At 37.7% G+C, this 23,358-nt stretch overlaps 2 protein-coding genes across 3 annotated transcripts; both read left to right on the plus strand.

The window, feature by feature from the left end:
- Positions 1-481: 481 nt before the first annotated feature.
- bbs2 (Bardet-Biedl syndrome 2) lies at positions 482-9,573 on the plus strand. Its single transcript, XM_015059876.1, has 18 exons — positions 482-608; positions 1,108-1,241; positions 1,359-1,586; positions 1,683-1,808; positions 2,861-2,923; positions 3,739-3,816; positions 3,942-4,046; positions 4,513-4,599; positions 4,696-4,831; positions 4,983-5,122; positions 5,961-6,090; positions 6,179-6,350; positions 6,468-6,594; positions 6,705-6,824; positions 7,300-7,437; positions 7,729-7,841; positions 7,986-8,134; positions 8,861-9,573. Exons 2-18 carry the CDS (start codon positions 1,128-1,130, stop codon positions 8,965-8,967), a joined length of 2,133 nt encoding a protein of 710 aa, XP_014915362.1. The 5' UTR covers positions 482-608; positions 1,108-1,127; the 3' UTR covers positions 8,968-9,573.
- A 557-nt stretch (positions 9,574-10,130) lies between these two features.
- On the plus strand, positions 10,131-16,378 carry b3gnt9 (UDP-GlcNAc:betaGal beta-1,3-N-acetylglucosaminyltransferase 9). 2 transcript variants are annotated; one of them, XM_015059877.1, is made up of 8 exons: positions 10,131-10,875; positions 11,930-12,061; positions 12,171-12,323; positions 12,404-12,523; positions 12,838-13,170; positions 13,495-13,736; positions 14,104-14,359; positions 15,677-16,378. In XM_015059877.1, exons 3-8 carry the CDS (start codon positions 12,216-12,218, stop codon positions 16,019-16,021), a joined length of 1,404 nt encoding a protein of 467 aa, XP_014915363.1. In that variant the 5' UTR covers positions 10,131-10,875; positions 11,930-12,061; positions 12,171-12,215; the 3' UTR covers positions 16,022-16,378. The 2 variants fall into 2 exon arrangements, with proteins under 2 accessions (XP_014915363.1, XP_014915364.1); XM_015059878.1 differs by lacking the exon at positions 11,930-12,061.
- Positions 16,379-23,358: the final 6,980 nt, after the last annotated feature.

Raw genomic sequence — 23,358 nt, forward strand, 5'->3', positions numbered from 1 at the left:
GTAGTTTAAAACACAAAATGAGGTATGTTAGTGATATTCTTTCAGTTTCTGTTATGATCAATATAAAGGATTTATTCGGACCAATTAAAAAGAAAATATTTTAGTAATATTAGGATGTAATCATCATTGGTAAAACTATACTTAAAAAATAATCAGTTTAATCGTACTACTTCTACTACTAATAATAATATTTGTAGTTATTATTATTATCCTTAAGAGCCTTGTTCCCATCTTTTCTCCACTCACTTCTTTTTAGGTTTTCTCGGGTTTTTGTATCATCTTCATAATTACCTCTGTAGTTGATCCAAAAAAATCTTTTATTTTCTATCTTTCTTTTTCTCTCTTTTTTTGCTTATTACAAAAAGTATTTTCTTTCTGAGAAAAGATATTTAAATATTTTTCTAATTTTATTTTTTAATTAAAAATTAAATTGCAAATATAAAATAAAATAAAAATAATAAAATTATTTTATTTTGAAAAGAAATGACCGGAAGTTAGCCTGTGGACGTTACGCCGAACTATGTAGCTACTGGTTAGCCGACTTCAGTCCACCAAACCCCCACAGTTAACAGCTGAGAAGGGGCTCGGGTCAGTGATTACACAACCTGGTATGTCATTTTTTTTTTTTTTTTTACAAGACGTTGTTTCTTGATATTATGTTCCTCGTATGAGTTTGGGTGTTAGAAAGAACTGACTTGACATGATTAGCTAACTTTTTAGTTTTATCATCAAAATCTCTGAGTTTTATGTCATTTTAAAAATTCCTTTATTGAATTCTAATTATTTTACAGCAGTAATCACATGTTAACCAGTGAAGGAGCTGGTTTGGTTGTAAAATATGTGTTCTTGCTCCGCAAATCGGAGAGAGATTAGCCAGATGAACAGCTTTAGCGTGCTAGTCGCTGTTGCTAGGCAACAGAAGTCGCTGCTGTCTAGCTGAGGTAAAGCCTGTAATTACATTAGAGACGTAAAAAACCGCGTTGCCAACTGGTTACATACGCGGAGAAACACTTTACGGACACCAGTAGTTTGACAGTTTTGTGTCAGCAGTAAGATAAAACATGAAGTTGTCCTGAAGCGGTTTGATGTTACGTTTCACTGTTTAAGAACAAGGAGGCCGCGTCACGATGGTCCCCATCTTCACACTGAAGCTGAACCACAAGATTAACCCCCGCATGGTGGCTGTTGGAAAGTTTGATGGAGTGCACCCATGTCTAACAGCAGCAACGCAAGCAGGAAAGGTGAAGGGAATATGAAGCATAACTGCTCAGCAAGTGTCAAAATTGCTGAAGGAACATATATTGAAGGAACATATATCAAAGATTTTCATTTTGACCTTAACTGTTCTTCTTTTATAGGTTTTCATCCACAACCCTCATAATCGTGGTCAGCGACCTGTGACCCATCGACTGAGCCAGAGCACCCAGGACTCTGACATCTCTCTTCTCAACATCAACCAGGCAGTAACATGTTTGACTGCCGGAACACTGGGACCAAACACCACAGGAGACACACTTCTCGTGGGATCTCAGACCAATCTGTTGGCCTATGATGTTCACGACAATACAGACGTTTTTTACAGAGACGTAAGTGGAAGAACTATGTTTGGAGTCACTGGATGTAGAGCAGACTCCTTTTTTTGTGATGTTTGTTCATAGTTTAATTGTTTCGTGTTGTTCCAGGTTACAGATGGAGCTAATGCCATTGTTTTGGGAAAACTGGGAGACATCTCCTCTCCTCTTGCCATCATCGGAGGGAATTGTGCTTTGCAAGGTTTTGACTATGAAGGGAACGACCACTTTTGGACAGTAAGATTCGATGCAAATACATCTCACAGAATAACTTCAGTTACTATTGCAGTCCGATTATAAATCAGAAATAATTAGAGTGATATGGACGACAGACATTAACATAACTTTGAAGTTCAAGTTAAAATTGTAACTCTTAGCACATGTAAATTTATCTTCCTTTATGTTTAACAAATTCTGACAAACATTTTTCTGGAAGGGATATTCCTCCAGAAAAATCAGTAAACATTTAGCTCAGTGAAGAGTTTCGTTCAGATTGAAATCAGGTTCCAGGACCTTTATTTATTTATTTTTTATTTGTTTATTTTTTAACAATCTTTAGTTAGCTTGATATATTATTTAGTGTATCGGGGATACAATCAAGATTTCTATCACAGATAAGCAGGCCCATAACATCAGTGATGTGAACCCGACCCTCATACTCAGAGTTGGGCAGTAATTAGTTACTTTTACTCAATTACATTTACTTGAGTAACTTTCTTGAAAAAAAAAAACTTTTATTAGTATTTTTACTATGCTGTTATTTTTACTTTTACTTGAGTAATTTTATTATGAGGTATCGCTGCTCTTACTTGACTAAAATTTCTGGATTCTCTACCCACTGAATGAAGAACAAACATGTTTTAACCAAAAATTCACAGACACACACCTGCAGTTTTTGTTAAAGTTTTATAATCTTTTTACTAAATGATTCAGAAAAGGTTTTTTTTTTTTTTGCCTGGTTTTATGTATATGAATTATTGTCATTTTTGTCCTTAAAATATAAAAATTTCCACTTAACTTTGTATTTTGGTCCATCTGATTATGTAATTTACCAGTTACTCAGTACTTTTAGATTTTGAAAACAACAATATTGTATCGCGGTTGAATATTTGAGGGACGGCTCTGTTAAAAATATAACATAAATGCTACGTCACACATTTCCTTTGTTGCCTTAATGTATCGCTCATTTCATAAACTTGTTTATTTTCCTGAACATGTTCATAAAATGTGTTCACAGCTTATATCTCAATATTTCTTTAGGTCGTAACTATGACTTCCCCTTTTCTCAGGTAACTGGTGATAACGTTAGGTCTTTGGTGCTTTTTGATTTCACCGGAGATGGGAAAAATGAGGTAAGTCTGAGATTTGAAACAATAATAATATTATTAGAATTAGAACAAAATCTGAATGATAAATACTCAAAGAGCTTACAATCCTTGATCAAACTTAGCAATCTGAAGTTATTTGGATTTGTATGTGATCAGTGATTCTTGCAATACAATGGCAACCCCAAATTAATGTATTAACACAAAACTGAATAATGTGACCTAATTACTTTTATTTCAAAAAGAAAAGTAAGAGTCATTCCTACCACTGATAAAATAATATACCGTAATTATTTTAGCTGTAATGAGGTTAACCATAATTATTATTTATAGATATTGTGCATAACAGTTAGTAATAATGATATATTGCAATTGCTTTTTTTTGCATGTCATATTCTTCAATAATAGTTTATTATCATAAACTATGATAATGAACTATTATTTCATTATCATAATTATTATTTCATTATCATTATTTTCTGGTTTTGGAAAATATGAGAAATCACAACAATGTACTGGTGCTTGATTTATACAAATTATTTTCAGGTATCCACCTAACAACCTATTTAGAGAAGTTAATACTTTTTAATTGCAACTGAAAAGATTGATGAAATAACCAAAGTTGTTCAAAAAGGCTCATGCTCAGTTAAATATTAAACTTTTATTTTGAAGAGCTGCAGGCCCTGGTTAAAAATGTTAAGGAAGTGCTGTTTCAAATTCAATTTCAAAAATACTTTATTGATCCCAAAGAGAAATGAGATGGTGTTGTAACTCTTATGAATTCAGATTCTTCAAATAGTCCTTTCATACCAAACAATAATAGTTTTTTTCTTATTTGACAGCTTCTTGTTGGTTCTGAGGACTTTGACATCAGGGTTTTCAAAGAGGATCAGCTCATCTCAGAACTGAATGAAAATGAGGTAAATAAACATGTTGTGTTGTTGTTTTGAATGATAAAGTTTAAAAAAGCATTATTGGCTCTGTTAAATACCTAAATAATCGTCCATGTCAGTTCAGAATATTTAGTTTTTTCTTGTCTTCACAGACAGTGACGTCATTGTGTCACATGCATGGCAGCAGGTTCGGCTACGCTCTGGCTAACGGCACCGTTGGAGTGTATGACCGCACGGCCCGCTACTGGAGGATTAAGGTGCATAAGAGTTCACAGAAATCTGAAATCTGTTGTTTTATCTGCGACACCAACCCTAAAACTGCCATTTTTACGGGTTGAAATTGGCACTGGCCACTGGCCAAATGCAGGTAAGGTATGAAGTGGCGTGTGAATCTGAGCAACCCACATGCCACTGTGGTGGCTTGGCAGTTTGAACAGAATCTAGTTTTTTTTCTGAACCCCTGGACAGCAGTGGACAAAAATTGCTGACGATGACTTCAATTCATTTTAGCTGTCAAGTTTAAAATATAACATCCCAAATCTTAAATGTACACGAAAAGACAGCTCTAGCAGATAAACAACTTTGTGAATGTGTGTAACCTGTCAACGTTTGATGCTGATTAAAACAAACAGGTATTTTACTACACCTCTGCTAAGGTGTCCAAGCGTTTTAATTTGTCTGTATATTATTACTAATTAATGACACACTGATCTTCCCACTCAGTCTAAGAACCATGCAATGAGCATCCATGCCTTTGACTTGAATGCTGATGGAGTTGTGGAGCTCATCACCGGCTGGTCCAATGGAAAGGTCCGTGCCCGTTCTGCAGGAATGCGATACATTCCCGCTTCTGTTTCCTGGGTTTAGCTCTTTGGAGTCTCTGCTGACGTCCAGCTCTTGTTTCAGATCGACGCGCGGAGCGACCGCACAGGTGAGGTCATCTTTAAGGACAATTTCTCCTCATCTGTGGCTGGAGTGGTGGAGGGAGACTACAGGTTAGACGGACAGGTACAACTCATCTGCACCTCCATAGAAGGAGAAGGTGAGTCCAGTCTGTGTCAGTTTCTGCTCAAAGCCTTCTAGCTAAATTTTAAATATTGTTACTCCTAAATGTTTTTTTTTTTTTTTTTTCTTGAAAACCTGATTTCTCACCCTTTGAAATAATGACATCTGGCCATGTTTGTATTTTCCAGTCCGTGGTTACCTGCCAGCCAGTAAGGATTTGAAAGGGAATCTGATGGACTCCAACGCTGAGCAGGATCGCATTCGGGAGCTCAGCCAGCGCAGGCAGAACCTGCTGCTGGAGCTGCGTAACTATGAGGAAAATGCCAAGGTGGTCATGGTTCTTTTTCATTTACAAGCCGTTTTTAACCTCTGATAATGCCTCTGACACATGCACAGATTGGCAGTAGATTTTCTCATTTTGTTGCTTTATTTCAAAGCAACAAAATAATTTGTGCAAAACTCATAATTTAGCACAAATTCTGAATTTGTGCAAAATTCATAATTCACAAAAAACTACAAAGCTGGTTTTTGGCAATAGGTGTGTTTGGTGTCTGTAAAATAAAATCTTTCAAAAACCTCCAGGATGAAATGTCACAAATAAGCAGGCACTGCCCATTACCTGGCAACCCCAGCAAAGCCCAGCATGTTTGGTCAGCTGGTTTTCCCACTGTATGTGTTGTACAATGGCTGGTGGAAAAGACACGCGTTTTTGTTGTTGACTTACCATCCAGAAACCACTTGCTGCATTCTTGTTGGTTGTGCAGGAGGATCCACTTCTGCTTTTCAAAGATGCACAGTAGCATTACTGTGTTTCTGTTTGCAACAATTTTCATGTGCAAGTGAAAACGTTGAGTTGGGGGGCGTAGCCAGCGGCAGATCATTTGGATTTAAAGTGACAAGATGTTCAAAATAGGCAGACCTGAGCAGGTTTCATTGTCTAAAAATTATTTTGTGCAATGAACATGTTTTGTGTAGGCTGAACACGGATCCTAACCTGTTCAAGGAAGCATTTTTTTCCAGATTACACCGTCTAGTCAGATATGCCTTAAGAAGAGCTGTACTATTAATTTCATTGTACTATTTACTGGACAATGACAATAAATCTAATCTAATCTAATAATGGTTAAAATTTTTATGCTAACCTTCTCCCACGCCTTCTGTTTCAGGGTGTGTCACAGACAAACAGCGGGATTGGCATAATACCAGCCAACACTCAGCTGCAGACAATGCTGTCTGTCAGAGCAGCTACGGAGGCCCAGAAGGCTCATGTAGAGCTTAGCATCTCAACTCCAAATGGTTGCTCCTTCTCACACTCCATGCATGTTAAACATCTGTGTTCTCAGCGAATCTGCTAGAATTACTCTGTGTGACGTTTTCTCTCCAGAAACAATCATCCGTGCGGTTCTCATTTTTGCTGAGGGAATATTTGAGGGCGAGAGTCACGTTGTCCATCCAAGTGTCCAGAACCTGTCGGGCTGCATCCGAGTCCCCATCATCCCCCCTAAAGACATGCCAGTGGATCTGCACATCAAGGCCTTTGTTGGAGGGAGGACCAGGTGGGACATGTAAAACAGCTTGAGTTAAACTCTCCATAATGTCGAGAAAATGCTGAAAATCACAGTCCTTTAATGAGTCATTGTAACGTTTTGCTTTCTGAATCATCCCCTCTGCAGCACTCAGTTCCACGTGTTTGAAATCACTCGCCAGCTGCCGCGTTTCTCCATGTATGAGATCACAGAGGACTCGCCTGCTGCTTCTGCTGGAACAGTTTCCTTCAGCATCAACGAGCGACCGCAGAGGGTGGGAGGGAAGGAGGACAAAATAAAAAACCATTCTGATTGGGTCCAGGAGGCATTCTCATATGAAACCTGCTCCTTTCTCTTCCTGTTCATGTTTTTGTGTGAACGTAGGTGGTAATGTGGCTCAATCAGAACTTCCTGCTTCCAGAGGTGGTCGAGAGTCCAAATGTTACATTTAATTCCCTCCGTGGAGGAGGACTCATGTCTTTTCATATGGCCAGTAACGGACAGGTAAACAATGGGTCTCTGGAAGGTCAAATTGGAAACATATGCTTTTCATTCTTTTCTCTTTTTTTTAGATATGTATACTGTTTTTGTCATTAGCTTGTGTATGTTGTTTTGCCATGATGTATTGTGTTAATTAAAAAAAGCATTTAGACTCTTAAATTAGCTCTGGTAGTTGCAGCTTTCAGCTTCAGTTTTCCAGAAATGTAATTTTTCATATGTCATATTCTTGCATTTTATGAATATTTTAAATATGGGGGTCCAGTCAGAAGTTTAGATCTGACTGGATCTAAACTTCATCATTGGTGTGATTGGATATTAATTTGGGGCTTTTTTAAAATGTATTTTAGTATTTTTTCCATGCTGGAATGATGATTCAAGATGCAACTCCAAAGACATTTAAAAACATACTTAGGGTTATTTAATCCACTATTAACTTCCACCTAATTGAGCTTCCTGATTTTTTTATCTTTTCCGTCAGATCACCCTGAGGACCGATGATATTGATCTAGCGGGCGATCTGGTCCAGTCCCTCGCCTCCTTCCTGGCGATGGAGGACCTGTCGGTCGAAGCAGATTTCCCATCATACTTTGAGGAGCTTCGCACAACGCTCACTGAGGTTCTCACTGAAACTGAGATGTTTCTTTTTATTTATTATTTGAAACATTTTTAGTTACAACAAACCCCAACTCTGCCTAAAAGGCTCAGTTGTTTCTAGTGTCAGTCGCCTATGATGTAAAGTTGAACCAGACACAAATCTCCAAGAGGATTCTGCTGCAGTATCATTTGGTTTTCATTTTCAGAAGTATTTTTATGTTAGTTCTACTTTTACTTGTTTACCAGCTGTTTCTAAAACAAATGAAAGCAGAATGCTGTTCATGCTGCTGAGTCGTGGATGTTTGTGCCACAGGTGGACGAGTTTCACTCTGTGCATCAGAAGCTGACTGCTGACATGGCCGACCACTCCAACTACATCAGAAACATGTTGGTCCAGGCAGAGGACGCTCGCCTCATGGCCGACATGTGAGCCACCAAAACACAAACTTTACATAAACTTGACTAAAACCGTTCATCTTAATACTACTGGCTTTGAAAAGTGCCGATTTTCTGCCTGAAATCATCAGCAAACATAATGTTCAACTGACACTGTTGTGCTTTCATCTGTAGGAAAACAATGAAGAAGCGTTACAGGGAGCTGTTTGATCTGAACAGGGATCTGATAAATGAATACACGATCCGTTCTAACAATCACAACGCCCTTCTGACTCGGCTCAAGTCTGTCAACCAGGCTATCCAACGGGCCGGCCGGCTCCGAGGTACGCCACCGCTGCGCTGTGACATTGCAAATGTGGACCCTAAACCTCTTCACCTCTTACCACATTAGAACCACAAACTTCCATTTGTTTGTTGAAGTTTCGTGTGATGATTAGTCCAACACAAAGTTGTGCAAAAGTGGAAAGAAAATTGTGCAAAGTTTCAAGATTTTTTGCAATTAAAAATCTGAATATTTGTGTTTAATTTTTTTTTCCACTCTTGTGCTGACTCGTTATTTGATAGTTTAAAGCTGATTTTGATAGAAGGAAGACATGCGGCAATGGTTATCAAACCCAAACTTCTGAATGCAGTATTTTTATTTATTTAAATTTTGTTTTAAATAAATTAAGCATCTGATTATAAATCCACGCCTCACTTTTCAGGTTGTTTTTTTTTTCTACATATGTTGGAAGCTGTAAATTGTTTCCTTCTTATTTCACAGTTTTGCACTACATTGTGTTGGTTTCTTACATAAAATCTCAATAAAATCAAGCTTGGTGTTTTGGAAACATGATAGAAAAAAAGTGAATATCTTTTCCAGACATTCTAAGTAACTATTCACAAAGACAGAAACCTGGTTTGGATTACATTAGCTAATATGTTAACAGATACAGTTTGGAGTTGGTTTTAAAAAAGAAAACTCTTAACAATAGAAGAAATAATTGGCTAATAGTTCCCACATCTTCTTGTTTTTATATATTTTTTAAACTATTCTTGTTTGTCCTCAGTGGGTAAACCCAAGAACCAGGTGATCGCCGCCTGCCGAGACGCCATCAAGAGCAACAACGTCAACGCGCTCTTCAGGATCATGAGGGCCGGCACGGCTTCTTCATGAGGACAGAGTGCAGGAATCAGCCAGCTAGCCGGATGTTGATGAGCGCTAGAAAGGACGACACACAAAATGTGCAAAAGATTGTAGGCGTTTGGGATAAACACTGACTCAGCCTTAAATGTAACGAAGCAGCACCACTGGGGAACACCTCTGTTAGGTAACTCAGAGAACAGACTTAGAGCTGCAGGTTAGCTGTGTGGCTGGTTAGAAAGGCCCGATGTAGTTCAGCGTAGCTTTCCACAGTCTTCTGTCTGACTGCATCTTTAGTTCGGGGTTAAATCTGAGTCTTTTAGCGCCGTTTCAGGTGATGGTGCACACAAAAAAAATGTTTAAGCTTCACAAAAAAGCCATCAGAACGTTTTGACCAAATGACTGTGCTGGATGTGGTCTCTGCTCGATGGAAGCAGCTGACGGAGACGGCTGCAGCGAGGCGCGGAGCTGCTGGCGCGGAGCTGTTAGCTCTCCCAGTCGTTGTCTTCTTTTTAGCCAAAGGAAATTGTGTGATGTTTCTGCTGGAACGAGTGTGATCGTGTGTGTATCTTGTTTACCTTTTGTAGATTGTTTTTGTGATTGATGCAGCGTTCCTATTAAATTTATTAATGTTTCAAATGTGTTTGTCATTTAGAATAATAATAATTTTAAATTATTCTAAACTAGAGCATCATTTATGAAACTGGGCAGAATACTGTGCAGAAGTCTGTTGATACTGTTTTAGCTCCTAATGTTTCTTTCAGTTTTATGTTGTTGCACATAGTTTAGAAAAATAAAACATAAGCACAGACAGTTTGAATATAAGAATCGAAGATTGCAGGGATGTTCTTTTTCATTGCAACAGTCAATCTTATGAAACAATTGAAAACAAAACTTAATTTATAGGGCAAGTCTTGTTTTCTCTGGCGCCACCTGCTGGTAGTAGGTCCCTAATAGGTCAGAGCTGAAGGATGATGATGCACCTCTCAGGTATTGTGTTTTTTACGGCATATTTATCTGTTCTGACACTTGCTTTGCCTTTCACTTTTTAGTTAATTAATTATGTAACAAACCAACATGGTTAGGAACATGAAAATGAATGAGAAAAGGTTTTCTCGGGGAACTGTTGATCAAAACAAATTTAAAAGATTGAAAGAAAGTGTGGCTGTTTAATGATAAGGAAATTAGGAGTTTAAAATGAAGATCCGTGTTTGTTTCCGTCTGTCATCCATTTTGCTTCCTTTTCAGGAGGAGATGTTCAGCCTGCAGGACTGCAGCAGACCAGCTGAAGTCATGCTGTGGGTTTTCTTTCTTGCTGAGTTGGCATCTGGATTTGTTCCGCTGAAATTTAAACCACATGGTCGAAGCAAAGAATGACGATGTTGCCTTCAGGAACCTGTGATGTTGGCTATTATCTCACACTGTCTACTGCACTGCACCTTTACCTTAAAAAAATCAAAATAACTTACAGCACTGACAAACAGTATAGCTGCTTTTTAGTGAAGAAGATATTCTTTCTTTAGTTGTTCCTACAGTTTCTGGTCAGTGATTCGCTACGTCGCTACGCCCCCTGGAAAAATTAACTGTTTAATAGTCCAAACGTGTCATGTTGCGTTCAGTCGTATGAAAAACAAAATGCGGCCACTTATTGAATTGATTTCCGGATTTGGGTTCATTTTGTTGCGCCGAATTGTTGAGGCAGAACATTTTTTTAGGATCCGTACCATCAAAAGGATCATCGTCATTTGCATCTAATATTTCCCTACTGCACGTAAACGCTTCATGAGCGCAGTACCAGCTCAGGCAGAACCAGAGGAAATTTCAGGTTCGGTTCTGCTGAAATCTTTGTGTTTGGAGAACGTCTGAGTCAGACTTTGTGTTTATCAGATGAGGATGTGGAGCAGAAAGAGATGCAGATGTTTTCTCTGGCCGCTTCCTCTGGTAAGTCTGGATGTTTTGCGGGATTATCGCTTATTTGACGCATTTCAGAGTTAAAATATTTGTTTCATGCGTGCACTTTTTTCTGTTTCAGGAAATATTACAAGTTGTTGGTTAATAGCTTACTTGTTAGGTTTTAATTTTTATAATAACAGACACCTACAGCAGATGAAATATTTGAACAAAACGATATTCTGGCGCTACTTATTGTATAAGAACTTGAAAGTTATGTAACTTTATGATTTTTTATTCATTACATTACATCTCAGGAACTGCGGAGAAAAGTCTGGCATTTCAGATTTTTCTCTTCCTTAGGAAAATTAGTCAAGTTTTTTGTATAACCTAGAAGCTAAACTTCATATCAATAGTTAAAACAAAAAAGAGGGAAATTCTGAATTTATTTTGTAATTTGCATTTCAGAAACAAATTTAAAACATGTCTAAATATAAAATAAAACAAAGCTGAAATATGAGCCATTTACTGCTCCATAGAAAGGGCTGATTGTCTTAATCTTGAGCCAAACAAGAAAGCTGTCAACTGAAACACTGGAGAAGAAAATTCATCAGGACAGAAAACCAGAAGAAATGTGCTCTGAAAACAAGATTTCAAACAGGAGAGGTCTGACTGAGTGAGGTGACATTCAGTGAGTTATGACTCTGATTTGGCAAAAGAAATGCTGGAATATTTGTTTAAAATGAAGGAAAAGAGAAGAACAGCAGCAGATTTCCACAGTTACTCTTGTTTTTTGGTCTCTTTCAGCAAGTTTTTTCTGCTGCTTTTATTTGAATGCGCTCAGTATGTAAATAAAATACATTTTCATCCTTTCCTAAATAATAAAACAGTTAAGCTAACATCCTCTGAAAGTTTTGTTTTTTAACCTTTCTTAGATTTTCAGAGCTTTTCAGCTTTTCTTTTCAGGAGAGATTACAGGACTGATAGAGGAAAGGAACAGTTGAGGAAAATCAGAGGTTGTGATACAAAATCTGTCATTTTTAACTGATTTTATGCTGATTCAGTATTGGTGTGCCGCTTTTGGTGTGTGTGTGTGTTTTTAAAGAATTTCCAAATTCAATGATGCGTGAGGATGGAGAAACCTGGGATGTTTACAGACTGACATGGCCGACGCCAAACTTCTGTCCTGCTGAAACAAATCCTCAGTGATGTAGAAAAAGCAGAGAGAGAAAAACAGGTGCATCATTTTATTAATTTAATGATTTATGCTAAGCTACGTTGTTTTTTTGTCTTTATGCTGTTGAAGGTTGGTCTGGTCACTAAAGGTTAGTGTGTTTGTGTTTCAGGTCAGAGTTCATCCAGCTGACTGAAGATGCAGCAGAGCTGAGAAGATGCTGAGGAAGGTGGTGATGATGAGGAGGGTCCTCCATGTGAAAGGAGATGTAATGTGCACACTCGTCCTCCTGGTGGCGCTGTGTTTTCTGCTCTACGCTCGTCAGGTGAAGAGGAAAATTAAACCGGTGGTGTTTTGAGGAGAAAACGTTCCTCCGTGTTAGTTTTGACCAGGCGGTGTTTCCAGGTCGTCCTCTCCGCTGCGTGGAGTCGATCCGTCTGGAAGCTGCAGATCCACGGATCCACCAGCTCCAGTCGCTCCCTGCTGGGATCCAGTTCACACACTGGGAGGAAGGAGGCGCTGCAGGCAGGAACTGACACATCGATACATCCGTCTGTCCATCTATCCATCCATCCATCCATCCATCCATCCATCCATCCATCCATCCATCCATCCATCCATCCATCTGAGTTTAATTTTTGGCTGCTCTCTGTACACGATGCAGCTTCTCAGCTTCTCTCATCACTACAAACCAAAACAGTTTTTTCCTCCTGGGATAATTATCTTAAAAAGCAGAGGAAGAAATTAGCAAACCGATCTCCTCATAATTAAAGCTTGAATCAAAAAAGATGAATCTTTCATCATTTGTTGTTCTGTTTTCCTTCCTTTTTGAAATCCAGTCCCCACTTCAGCCACAGCTGCCTTCCTGTAAACCCCGACTCAAGTCCAAACCTTCCCGGTCCAAATCCAGCCCTCAGATCAGATCCAGGTCACGAAAGAAGAAGGTCATTCCGACCGCGGCTGCTGGAAAACGGCTGCCGACTCTGCCGCCATTTGACTTCGAGAGATATCTGAGAGAAAAGGACAAAAGGAGCTTTAATCTGCTCATCGACCAGCCTGAGAAATGTCGCATCAGACGAGAAGAGGAAGGAGGAGGAAGAGGAGGCGCTGTTTCGGCTCCCTACCTGCTCATTGCTGTGAAATCTACTGCTGCAGATTTCGACAAGCGGCAGGTAGCAAAATTTTATGAGAATAGTAATATGTTGGTCAAGTTTTTGAGCAAACTTCTTAGTACACCTGAAATAAGACAAAAATAACTTAAAAGTAACTTTTTAGCAAGATATAAGAGCTTGTTTTAAGAAAATAATTCCTCAGTATTGATTAAAAAGTGCTAGTTCCACTGGCAGATTATTTCACTCATGGGAAAAATGTCATGTTATAAGTGAAATTATTGGAACTAGCACTTTAACAAAAATCTTTTATAAAAGTTACCGCTTTAAATCTATTAGTCAGATTTCTTTTGCAGCTATTAATTTTTCTCCTCACCCTGGCTCCAGGTTGTGCGTCGGACCTGGGGGAGGGAGGGGACGCTCCACCCTGGCTGGTCCGTTCGCACCGTGTTCCTGCTGGGGATTCCCAGAAATCGCTCCTCCCTGCCTCTGTGGGATCGGCTGCTGGCCTACGAGAGCCAAGCCTTCCAGGACGTCCTGCTCTGGGATTTTGAAGACACCTTCTTTAACCTGACTCTGAAGGAAACACATTTTCTGGAATGGGTCAACAGCAGCTGTCCTCATGTGAAGTTAGTGTGAATGAAAAAGGTTTAAATGATGATTATGTTATCCTCATCTGAAGCTGTAATGAACTGCGATTCCATTGACTATATAATTATTCAATCTGACATTTTGAAAATAAATTTGCTTAATGGAAAAACTCCAATTTCAAAAAACTCCAGAATCCATCATCCTCCAGCTACTTGTCTTTTCTTTGTGGTTTAGACCAGTGGTAACAGGATGTGCCAGGATGCTTTTTTTATGATTTATCACAAGAACAAACTTATTCAAGTGTGATTTTAATTGCATTTCCTCTTTAATGGAAACATATTGACAAAGTTTTGCACAAATATGTGGTGGTGATGCAGGCAGTAATATCCTTCTGCTCTCCCTCAGGTTCATCTTCAAAGGCGACGCTGACGTCTACGTGAACGTGGAAAACATCCTGGAGATGCTCCAAGACCGAGAGCCGGGGAAGGATTTGTTCGTGGGGGACATTATCATGAACGCCAAACCAATCCGCCGTCGCACTTCCAAGTACTACATTCCGGAGTTTGTGTACGGAGTCGGTCTGTACCCCAGTTACGCTGGAGGAGGAGGGTTTGTGATGTCAGGACACACGGCTCGAAGGCTGAGCGCCGCCTGTCAGCAGGTATGATGAAGATTAAAACTCCGGCCTGGGCCACTTACAGAGGTAAACGGGTTTTAAAAACAGGCTACCTTGTTATGCTTCCTTGAACAGGTGGGCAACACAAAACATGTTCATTACATTTTTTTTTTTTGCACTAAATCCTTATTAGATAAGATTTTCGTCTGATAAGTTCTGCCTATTTTGAGCTGTTTTAGGGCCTCTGTCACTTTAAATCCAGATCCCCTGCTGCTGGCCACATCCCCTCCCCCCACCCCCAAGTCAATGTTTAAACTCGGATGTGAAAATTGCTGCAAGCAAAGGCGCAATTATACAACCGTACATCTTTGAAAAGCATTAGTGGAGCCTCCTGCACAGCCAAAAATAATGCAGCAAGTGGTTTCTGGATGGTAAGCCAACATCAAATCACTTGTCTTTTCCAGCAGCCATTGTACAGCACATACAGCAGTAAAACCAGCTGAGCAAAAGAGCTCCAGCTGTACTTGGGTTGCTAGGTAACAGGGCAGAACTTTGCTGGGGTTGCTAGGCAACCCAGTTGTGTTTAAATCAACTTGTGTGCATTGGTTCATTTCATGGCTGAAACAATTAATTTTGATGAATTGGAGTTGCTGGAAGCAATACTTTGAGCAGTAATTAAGCCAAAACTGTACAAAAAATATAAACACATTGTTATGCAATATGTATATAAGATAAGATAAAAAAAATATCTTCTTTGCCTATAAATATGTTCTCCTCCTGAATTGACATCGTTGTAACTTCACCCAGTTCAAATTCTGTTATGAAAATTTCCCATGAGGCACATTTTATTATCCAGTTATTAAATGTTTAAATTATTAACCAATTAATTTAATTGTTTAATTTAATTGGTTAATGATAAGTTCAGCAGAAAGAGCTGAGCTTTTTCCATGTTGAAGTTAGAAGTATTTTTTTAGCTGCAGATTCATCCTTTGCTGCAAATGGTTAAGCATTCACGAAAGAAATATGTTATTGCATTTTAGGCAAAAAAAAAAATCTTATGTAAAAATGGAATAAAATTATTCTGACAATTAATCGGATTAGAAAGCACATTTTTCAGATTTTTTCTAACCACTATATTTTTTTTATATAATATTAGAATTATACTAAAAATGCAAACAAATAATTTATTACTACAATAATCACCAGTTGCAGCTCTAGTTCTTTTAATCAGTTTCTGTTAATATCTTGAACAGCTTTTGTTATGGTGTAAGAAATTACTATCTATTAAAGCAGACTTCTCCATCTTTTACTACTAATTCTCCGTTTTATTAGTTTGTGACTGATTTGTGAAACTTCTCCCAGGTGGAGCTGTTCCCCATTGATGACGTCTTTCTAGGAATGTGCCTCCAGCTGATCGGCGTCAAACCTTTACGCCATCAGGGGTTTCGCACCTTCGGGATTCCCCGACCGTCTGCGGCGCCACACCTCCAGACGTTCGACCCCTGCTTTTACCGGGAGCTCATGGTTGTTCACAGCCTCAGCGTCCCGCAGATCTGGCTCATGTGGAGCCTGCTTCACGACCCCAAACTGAGCTGCCACTACAGACCCGTTCAGACGTCTGGACCCTTTAAATGGAGAGGGAGGGTTGGAGAGTTGGCAGCAGATGAGGCGGATTACGGCGAGAAGCCAGTGTTTCTCACACATTAGTTCCTGCCAGGCGGGCAGAGCTGGAGCTGCTGGTATCGTGCAGCATTTGAGGACAGTAGGAAACGATTTTATCCAACCAAGCTGACGGTTTACCTGCCAGGAAATGAAAAGGCAAAGGGGAAAATCTCTCCCAGCTGACTCTGCAGCGAAACTCCCGGAATGTATTGTGACTGTGACCTTTGGGGCCGATCTGTCCCCAACTTATTTATCCACTACCAGAGGGAAAGTCTTTGATATGCAGATACGTTTATGAAAAGTGAAGGTTTTTTTGCACCACTGAATTTGTAAAGCTGCTGTCACACTAGCAGCGTTTCCATTACAAATGAGCCAAAACTTTAATTTCACAATTAGTTGTGTTTCTATTAAATAAGAAACACAATAAAAAAAAATCACACATGAATATGTTTGTTCACACAATAAGTCATTAAAAAACATCATCCTCAAACTAGTTCCTGTCATCATCTTCTTTGGGGTTTTCACCAGTAGTAACACCTGGTTGTTGGTCATGTGATGACAATAAAGTATTTCCATTTCAGTTTTGTGAAATAAACCAATTTCGATTGGCCAAAGAAACCACCTCACCCTAACGTTAAAACTTTTTAGCAAAAAAGTGTTTTTTTGGCATGTTTCCATTTAGCACTTTTACTTTCTAAATGTCAAATTGCGCAAAATGAAATTACAAAAGTTAATTTGGCTAATGGAAACACGCCATATTAGAAAAAACACTTTTGTTTTTCACAAAAACAAAAGTCGCAAGTTGTATTGACATTAGTTTACTTTAGAAAACTGAAATGGAAACTTTTTTGCATCACATTAGTCACATGATCAGCAACCGGATGTTACCATTGGTAGGAAAGACGAAGAGGACGACAGGACATACTGGAGGATGATGATGCGAAATTGTTTTTTTTTATTTTTTACATTAGTGGAATATTAAAGTTTTACGTACATTTGTAATAGAAACACGGCTACTGTCTTATATTTGTGAATCTAAAAATGCTTTTTACATGTAAAATTTGAGCACATTTTGTGAAGCGTTGCGTCATGTGGTGCTCATGTGTTTTACTCATGACGGGTCTGATTCCACATTGAAGAAGCAGCTGCACTGATAAAGTACTAGAAGTGATTATGCAAGGTCTGAATTTCAACATGAATGTTGCAAAATATTTCATGCTAAAGTGTCCAACTCACAGAAAGGCATCCTGGACAGTTATCAGATAACAGGTATGACAGCGTATCAGGACCATTCTACATTTAAAAACAAAAACAGAAAAATCTGAAAATTTTGGGTTTTTTAGAAAAAACAAAAAATTTCTGAGTTTTATAATTGTTTTTTATACTGTTTTGAAGATTAATCTCAAAATTTAGAATTTTTTTCAAGCAAATTTTCTCCTTTTCAAACTCAGAAATTTTTTTGTTTTCTCTAAAAATGTTTGAGATTAATCTCAATTGAGTTTTGTGGCGGACAGTTTCTCCTATTTTTTCTCCCATTTTTCTTCTGATGGAAACTTCTGACCAGAACTACAGTTGTCTGAACAAAAACAGAAAAACTTTCCATTTCACATCCACATTTTATTTTTCTGTTTTCATATTCTGGTTGTGCAACACAGAAAATAAACTCTGTTGTCAACAAACAGCGAGTAGCTTTGTTGAAAATTTCAACAACCATCAAAGGACTTCTGCTGCAGCAAAACCTTCAGTATCATGCGTCTCTTTGCACTACATGGTTTTATTGCCGTTTATTCATGGGACATGCTGGATGAATCTGCTTATTATTTCATATACAAAGTTATTCAAAATATGCATATCAAAAAAGCCACATTCCAGGGAATTTCACGTCAGTCTTAATTACCTGCCCTGCTTCCAAAAATGGGATTTAAAATATAAAAGTCATTCAGAAAAATATCATGAGAGCAACATTAGAGTCGAACTGATATCAGATTGCTCAACTGAAGCTTTACGTTACAAATAACAGCAAACTGTTCAATTTATATATATGTAAAAAAACAAAACAAAACAGAATCACACACAGCTTAGGGTCTTCATTTGTGTTTTTTTTTTCCATTTTAAAGATGACATATCCACCTGAGTTTGGGTGCGATTAAACTACCCATCAATCTAATTTAATGCTGGAGGAGAAATTTTTGCATTTCGTGGATGTATCTGAGCTACAAAGTGTCATAATCTGGATTTTTTTACTGCATAGAAGGCAGAACCTGTTATTGTGTTTAGAGAGACCATTACTGAGGGGACTGGATGAAAGAACGACAATATGAACGTTTTTTACTGATGTAAAGTAAAACAGGAAATAAACAACCATAAATGGTTCCAGCCAGACATGTTGGCTGGAATCTGAGAAAACTGTTCAAAACAATGAAAAGACAATTTGTCAAATGAATGAGAAGGTCTTGTACTTTTATACGTCACCTATAAGTGTAAGTAATTTAATCCTTTTATGAGCAATCATTTGCAGAACTGATTTTTTTCTCTGGCTGAACAAAATGAACGACAGATTGGATATCAGAGTTCTTAACTACGTTTCTTCAACATGTTGAAGAAAAATGAAAAACTGAATAACATTTTGACAGCATCATTGCCACAATGCAGCGAAACCCTCATTTAAAACACTGAATAATTATGGGAAGAAAAATGAGACGTTTGGCCTCTTATTGTATTATTCAGCCACAGCAGAGTTCGCTTAAATAAATTATTCTGGTGGTACATTTGTTTGAAGAAATAAAAGCTCTAGTGTCTGTGCTGCCAGAGTAACTATTTTTTTTTTATTTTGTCTTAAGTGGCAGTCATTTTATGTTTAGGTACATTGTAGATAGAAAAAACAAATAAAATAAATTCAAATAAATTTCTGTCCAAAAAATCCAAAATATTTCTGAATGTCTAAACTCAGAAAATTTTAAAAAGTTTAACATGTTTTTTTTTTACTTTTTTGACTTTTATGTTGATTTGGGGCAACAGAAAATAAATACGATGGCGTATTAGGGCCAATGTAGACAGGGTAAAAAGAAGGGTCAATTTACACAGTAAACTCAAAAAGTTTTAGATTCCAGAAATTTTCCATAAAAAGGTAAAGACATTTTTGAGCTCCAGAAGTCGAAAATATGCAGGGGAAAAACTCAGAAATTTCCAAGATTTTTTTCTAAAATATTCTCAGCTTTTTTACATATTCTGTTTTTTTTTTCCCCAAAAAATTGTGGAAATGAATTCCAAAATTTCTGAGTTTTTCCCCCGGCACATTTTCAACTTTGGAGCTCAGAAATATCTTTTCCTTTTTATGGAAAATTTCTGGAATTAATCTAAAACTTTTTGAGTTCACGGTGTAAATTGACCCTCCTTTTTACCCCGTCTACATTGGCCCTAAAACGCCATCGTATTTATTTTCTGTTGCCCCAAATCAACATAAAATAAATCGAATGAAAGTGAAACTCTCTCATTGAGCACCAGCAGTTTTTTAGTCTATTCAAGTTCAGTCAAAAAGCTTTGATCTTTGGACGGAACACCTGCTGGCTGATGAACAGGTTCTACCTTTTATACAGAAAATCATCCCCAGCACAAATGTTACACCTAGTGGCTAAACTAGGGTATTACATACAACACAAAAATTGCTCCCACAGACACTATCCCGCAGAAACGAACATCTCCAGCACCAAGCAAACAAAAACTGGGCTCATACATTCCTTTTCTCAATCTGAACTTGGAAAGATTTCCCCCAAAAAAGTTAAACAGAAAAAACATGGACACCATATATAAAAACTACGACACCTTAGTCTGTGTTGAACATATTTGGAAATATGGACATTTAGTATCTTTAATGCAACTAAATAAAAACAGGAAGGGACTCTTTAGAATTATTTATAAATGTAATAAAAATGCAGTTCCTGATAAAGAACAAATTAGGGCAAAAATATAAAATCTTACCAATTAGTTTTGATTTAGTTTCCTGTGCAAATATCGTAAAACACTTGAAATAAGAAAACTAATGAACAAGTATTTTTTTCTGCAAGATATGGCAATTTGTTTTATGTTAATAATGTATTAATACTGATGAAAAACTAGCAGTTCCACTGGCAAATTATTTCACTTATAACGACATTTTTTCCATGTTATAAGTGAAATAAACAGCCAGTGAAACTGGAACTTTTTCATTGATATTAAGAAATTATTTACTTAAAACAAACTCTTATATCTTAAAGGTTACTTTGTCTTAATTCCAGCGTGATATTAGCACTAGAAACTAGACTAATAGCTGGTAATATTTTGTGTTTTTGCAGTGTGGAGGTGAAGTGTGATGGTTTGCAGATGTTTTACTGCAGCAGCATCACCGGATGTATTTCAGCTAAAGGGGGTAAACGCTAGATAATAATGGGTGTCCTAACACTTGGTTTCTTTTGTTTACAATTACTTCTGTGAATATTTAATGTTTATGAATAACCAGATAAGTAATGGGTCCCTGTATTTAAATTTTTTTTTTTAGATTACTAATTTATTCAATTTCGCGTAGCGACAGAGGAAGACCATAACTAGATCTTTAGACATGGAGGCTGATTTTAGGCCTTTTTTATAGTCTTATAAAACTAAGGTGACAATAATATTGTAGATGTCATGAAAGCAAGACAAACAAATAAATGCATATCTGAAATAAAAGCAGAAAAATACTGAAAAGCCCAACCTGGGATTCTTTGCAGAAATGAGGAAAATAACTGGAACCATCAGCCCATGCAACAGGTTGATGCCAATACTCAATGACAAACACACACACAATCACCAATTCAATTAAAACGCATTCTCACGCAGAAAATCATTTTTACAGAGGAAAAAAAGATAAAAACAGGCTCAGAGGGAGATGAGGCACAATGTTTCATTTTTTTTCTTAGACTTTTTTTAAAAATACATTTTCTTCCACCAAAGTGAGTTTTGGGAAAATGTTTGACCACGACATGTATGACAGTTTCCACCAGAAAACATACCAAAGCAGAGATCAGATCAACTTTAAATATGGGAAACATAACAGAACCCCAAAGAGATATGTTGGAAGTGGGTCTTCAAAACCCAAAAGGTTTGTCTGAGAACCTGAACATCCAGGCTCACCCCGTCATCCAGATGGGGGCTGCGTCACGCAGCGAAATCAGACAGATATCAAACTTTGTCCAGCAGAGAATGATGTGTAAATGAAGAGTTCATGTGCTTCACAGAGACGTCCGTTTACTGGCTGCCCTCCAACGCTGACCGGCTGAATCAGCCGAGAGCAGAAACTGTTTTCTGATCAACTTTCTTCACAACATAGAAGAGAAGAAACCAAGTCGTAACAAAGAGGATGCCATGAAGAGCTATTTACAGCGTTTATACAGCTTCGCATGGACTCCACAACAGCTTTTCTTTTGAGAAACACTAAAAAGCATTTATTGGTTAGAAATCTAAACACTAAAATGAGTTTCTCTGCACTTAAAAATGTTCTTGCTACTTTGATCAGCCTATCTGGAAATTCACTGCTGCCTCAAAAGAAAAACATGCATTTAGTGGCTCTCAGATTATAGAAGTGTGAAAAAAACCTAAATAAACAAAGTAGTTTGGGATCCTTCAAAGGAAAAATCACAAAAACTATTCTGGAAAACATTTTGTTTGTGTAACGGCTCAGTGCCTGACAAAAACCACCTGATCTGTTCCACATTTTGTCTCGGTACAAAAAACAAACTTCTATCATTTTACTTGGTTTAATATGATGTAATAAAATAAGTGGGAAAAAAAAAGATACATGATTATCAACATTTTTCCAAATAAAATGCAATTTAAATATTCTCCCTTTACAGTGAAATCCTTAAATAAAACCAAGAGCAATAAAATACTTATTTAGTGAGGAGTTGACTGAACACTAACTAAAAATATATAATATATAATCTACAGTTTCAGATTTAACTGCTTTAATGCACCCGAATCAAATGATCAGCTAATTTGTGGGACTTTGTAAAATTTGATTGGATGCTGTGAAGCTAATTTAGCCATTTGATTCAGGTGTGACGGATATATTAATTAGAATTACAAAAATAAATTTGCTTAACGGAAACGTGCCAATTACTAAGTCTGTGATACGATGAGGTGGCTTTTCGGTAGTGCATTTCATAAAAACGGCACGAGTCATGTGATCAGTCAATGTTACTACAGGCGGAAACGACGAAGAGGACGACAGGAAGTGGTAGGGGGATGATGGCATTTCATGTTTAAAGTACTTGTAGCCTTTACAAACTTAATCACATGTGATTTTAATTGCGTTTCTTATTTAATGGAAACAACATAATAGCATTTTCCATTAGCAGACTGTCAAAGTTTTGAGCATATTTGTAATGGAAACGCAGCCGTTTTAGATCAAAGCATATTCATGTGTTGGAATGGTCCAGTCAAAGTCCAGGTCTAAATCTAATAGATCTGTGGCAAGATTTTAAAACTTATACTCACAGATGTCGTTGAAACAAAGAATAGCAGATTGTGTAGAGGCACAGTAAAGTTTGTGGTTGTAGTTTGACAAAATGTGGAAAAGCCCAAGAGTGTGGATTCTTCTTTGAAAGGCACAGGACTCAAACCAAATATTTTGTAAAAGCGGGAAAAGAAAAAAACATTTGCATCAAAGAACAATGAGAGAATTTGTCTATTAAAATGAATGCACAGTTTATTAATTAGTTTGTAATTAAAAACAAGGTAAATTTACACGCTGGGTGAAAGAAATGACTGATGCTGTTCACCATTTCCAAAACAAAGTCGGGTTTACAACCACAGAAATGACGGCTGTTCTCTACGTCACGGTTCACTGAGGACGTCGACCACGGTACGAGCTGACGGGAAACACGATGCGTCTCATCCAGAACGGATGAGCTGAGTCGGCTGGTCATGTTGGATTATTACTGAAACACGGATTAAAAGCTGTACCACGTCTTCAAATTAAGATGGAGTTAGGAATATTTGAGACTCTGCAAGACAAGAAAACACACCGATTAAATGAAGACTTCCTAAAAGGTCTTTGGCTTTAGCATTTGGCAACTAAACAGAGAGAGAACCGCAGATGGATCAGAAGCAGAATGGAAGAAAGCACTGAAGAAAGACGAAACGTTGTCGTACAGAACGCGACGGCGCCGCCGCTCATCTGCACCAACTCACACACCCACACACACATCCCTCCTACTCTTCAATACATATCCATCTCAAAGGATGGGGCACGATCAAGTAAAAATGTGTCTATTAGTGCAAATGTTAAAAACAAAAAAAGGAATCACAATAAATTATTATTATAACACAATGGAAATGGTTGTCATGGTGAGGGAGAAATGGGCTTT

The sequence above is a fragment of the Poecilia latipinna genome, unplaced genomic scaffold (genome assembly GCF_001443285.1).
Source record: "Poecilia latipinna isolate Pla-1442-1.1 unplaced genomic scaffold, P_latipinna-1.0 Scaffold1665, whole genome shotgun sequence".
NCBI classification, from domain to species: Eukaryota; Metazoa; Chordata; class Actinopteri; order Cyprinodontiformes; family Poeciliidae; genus Poecilia; species Poecilia latipinna.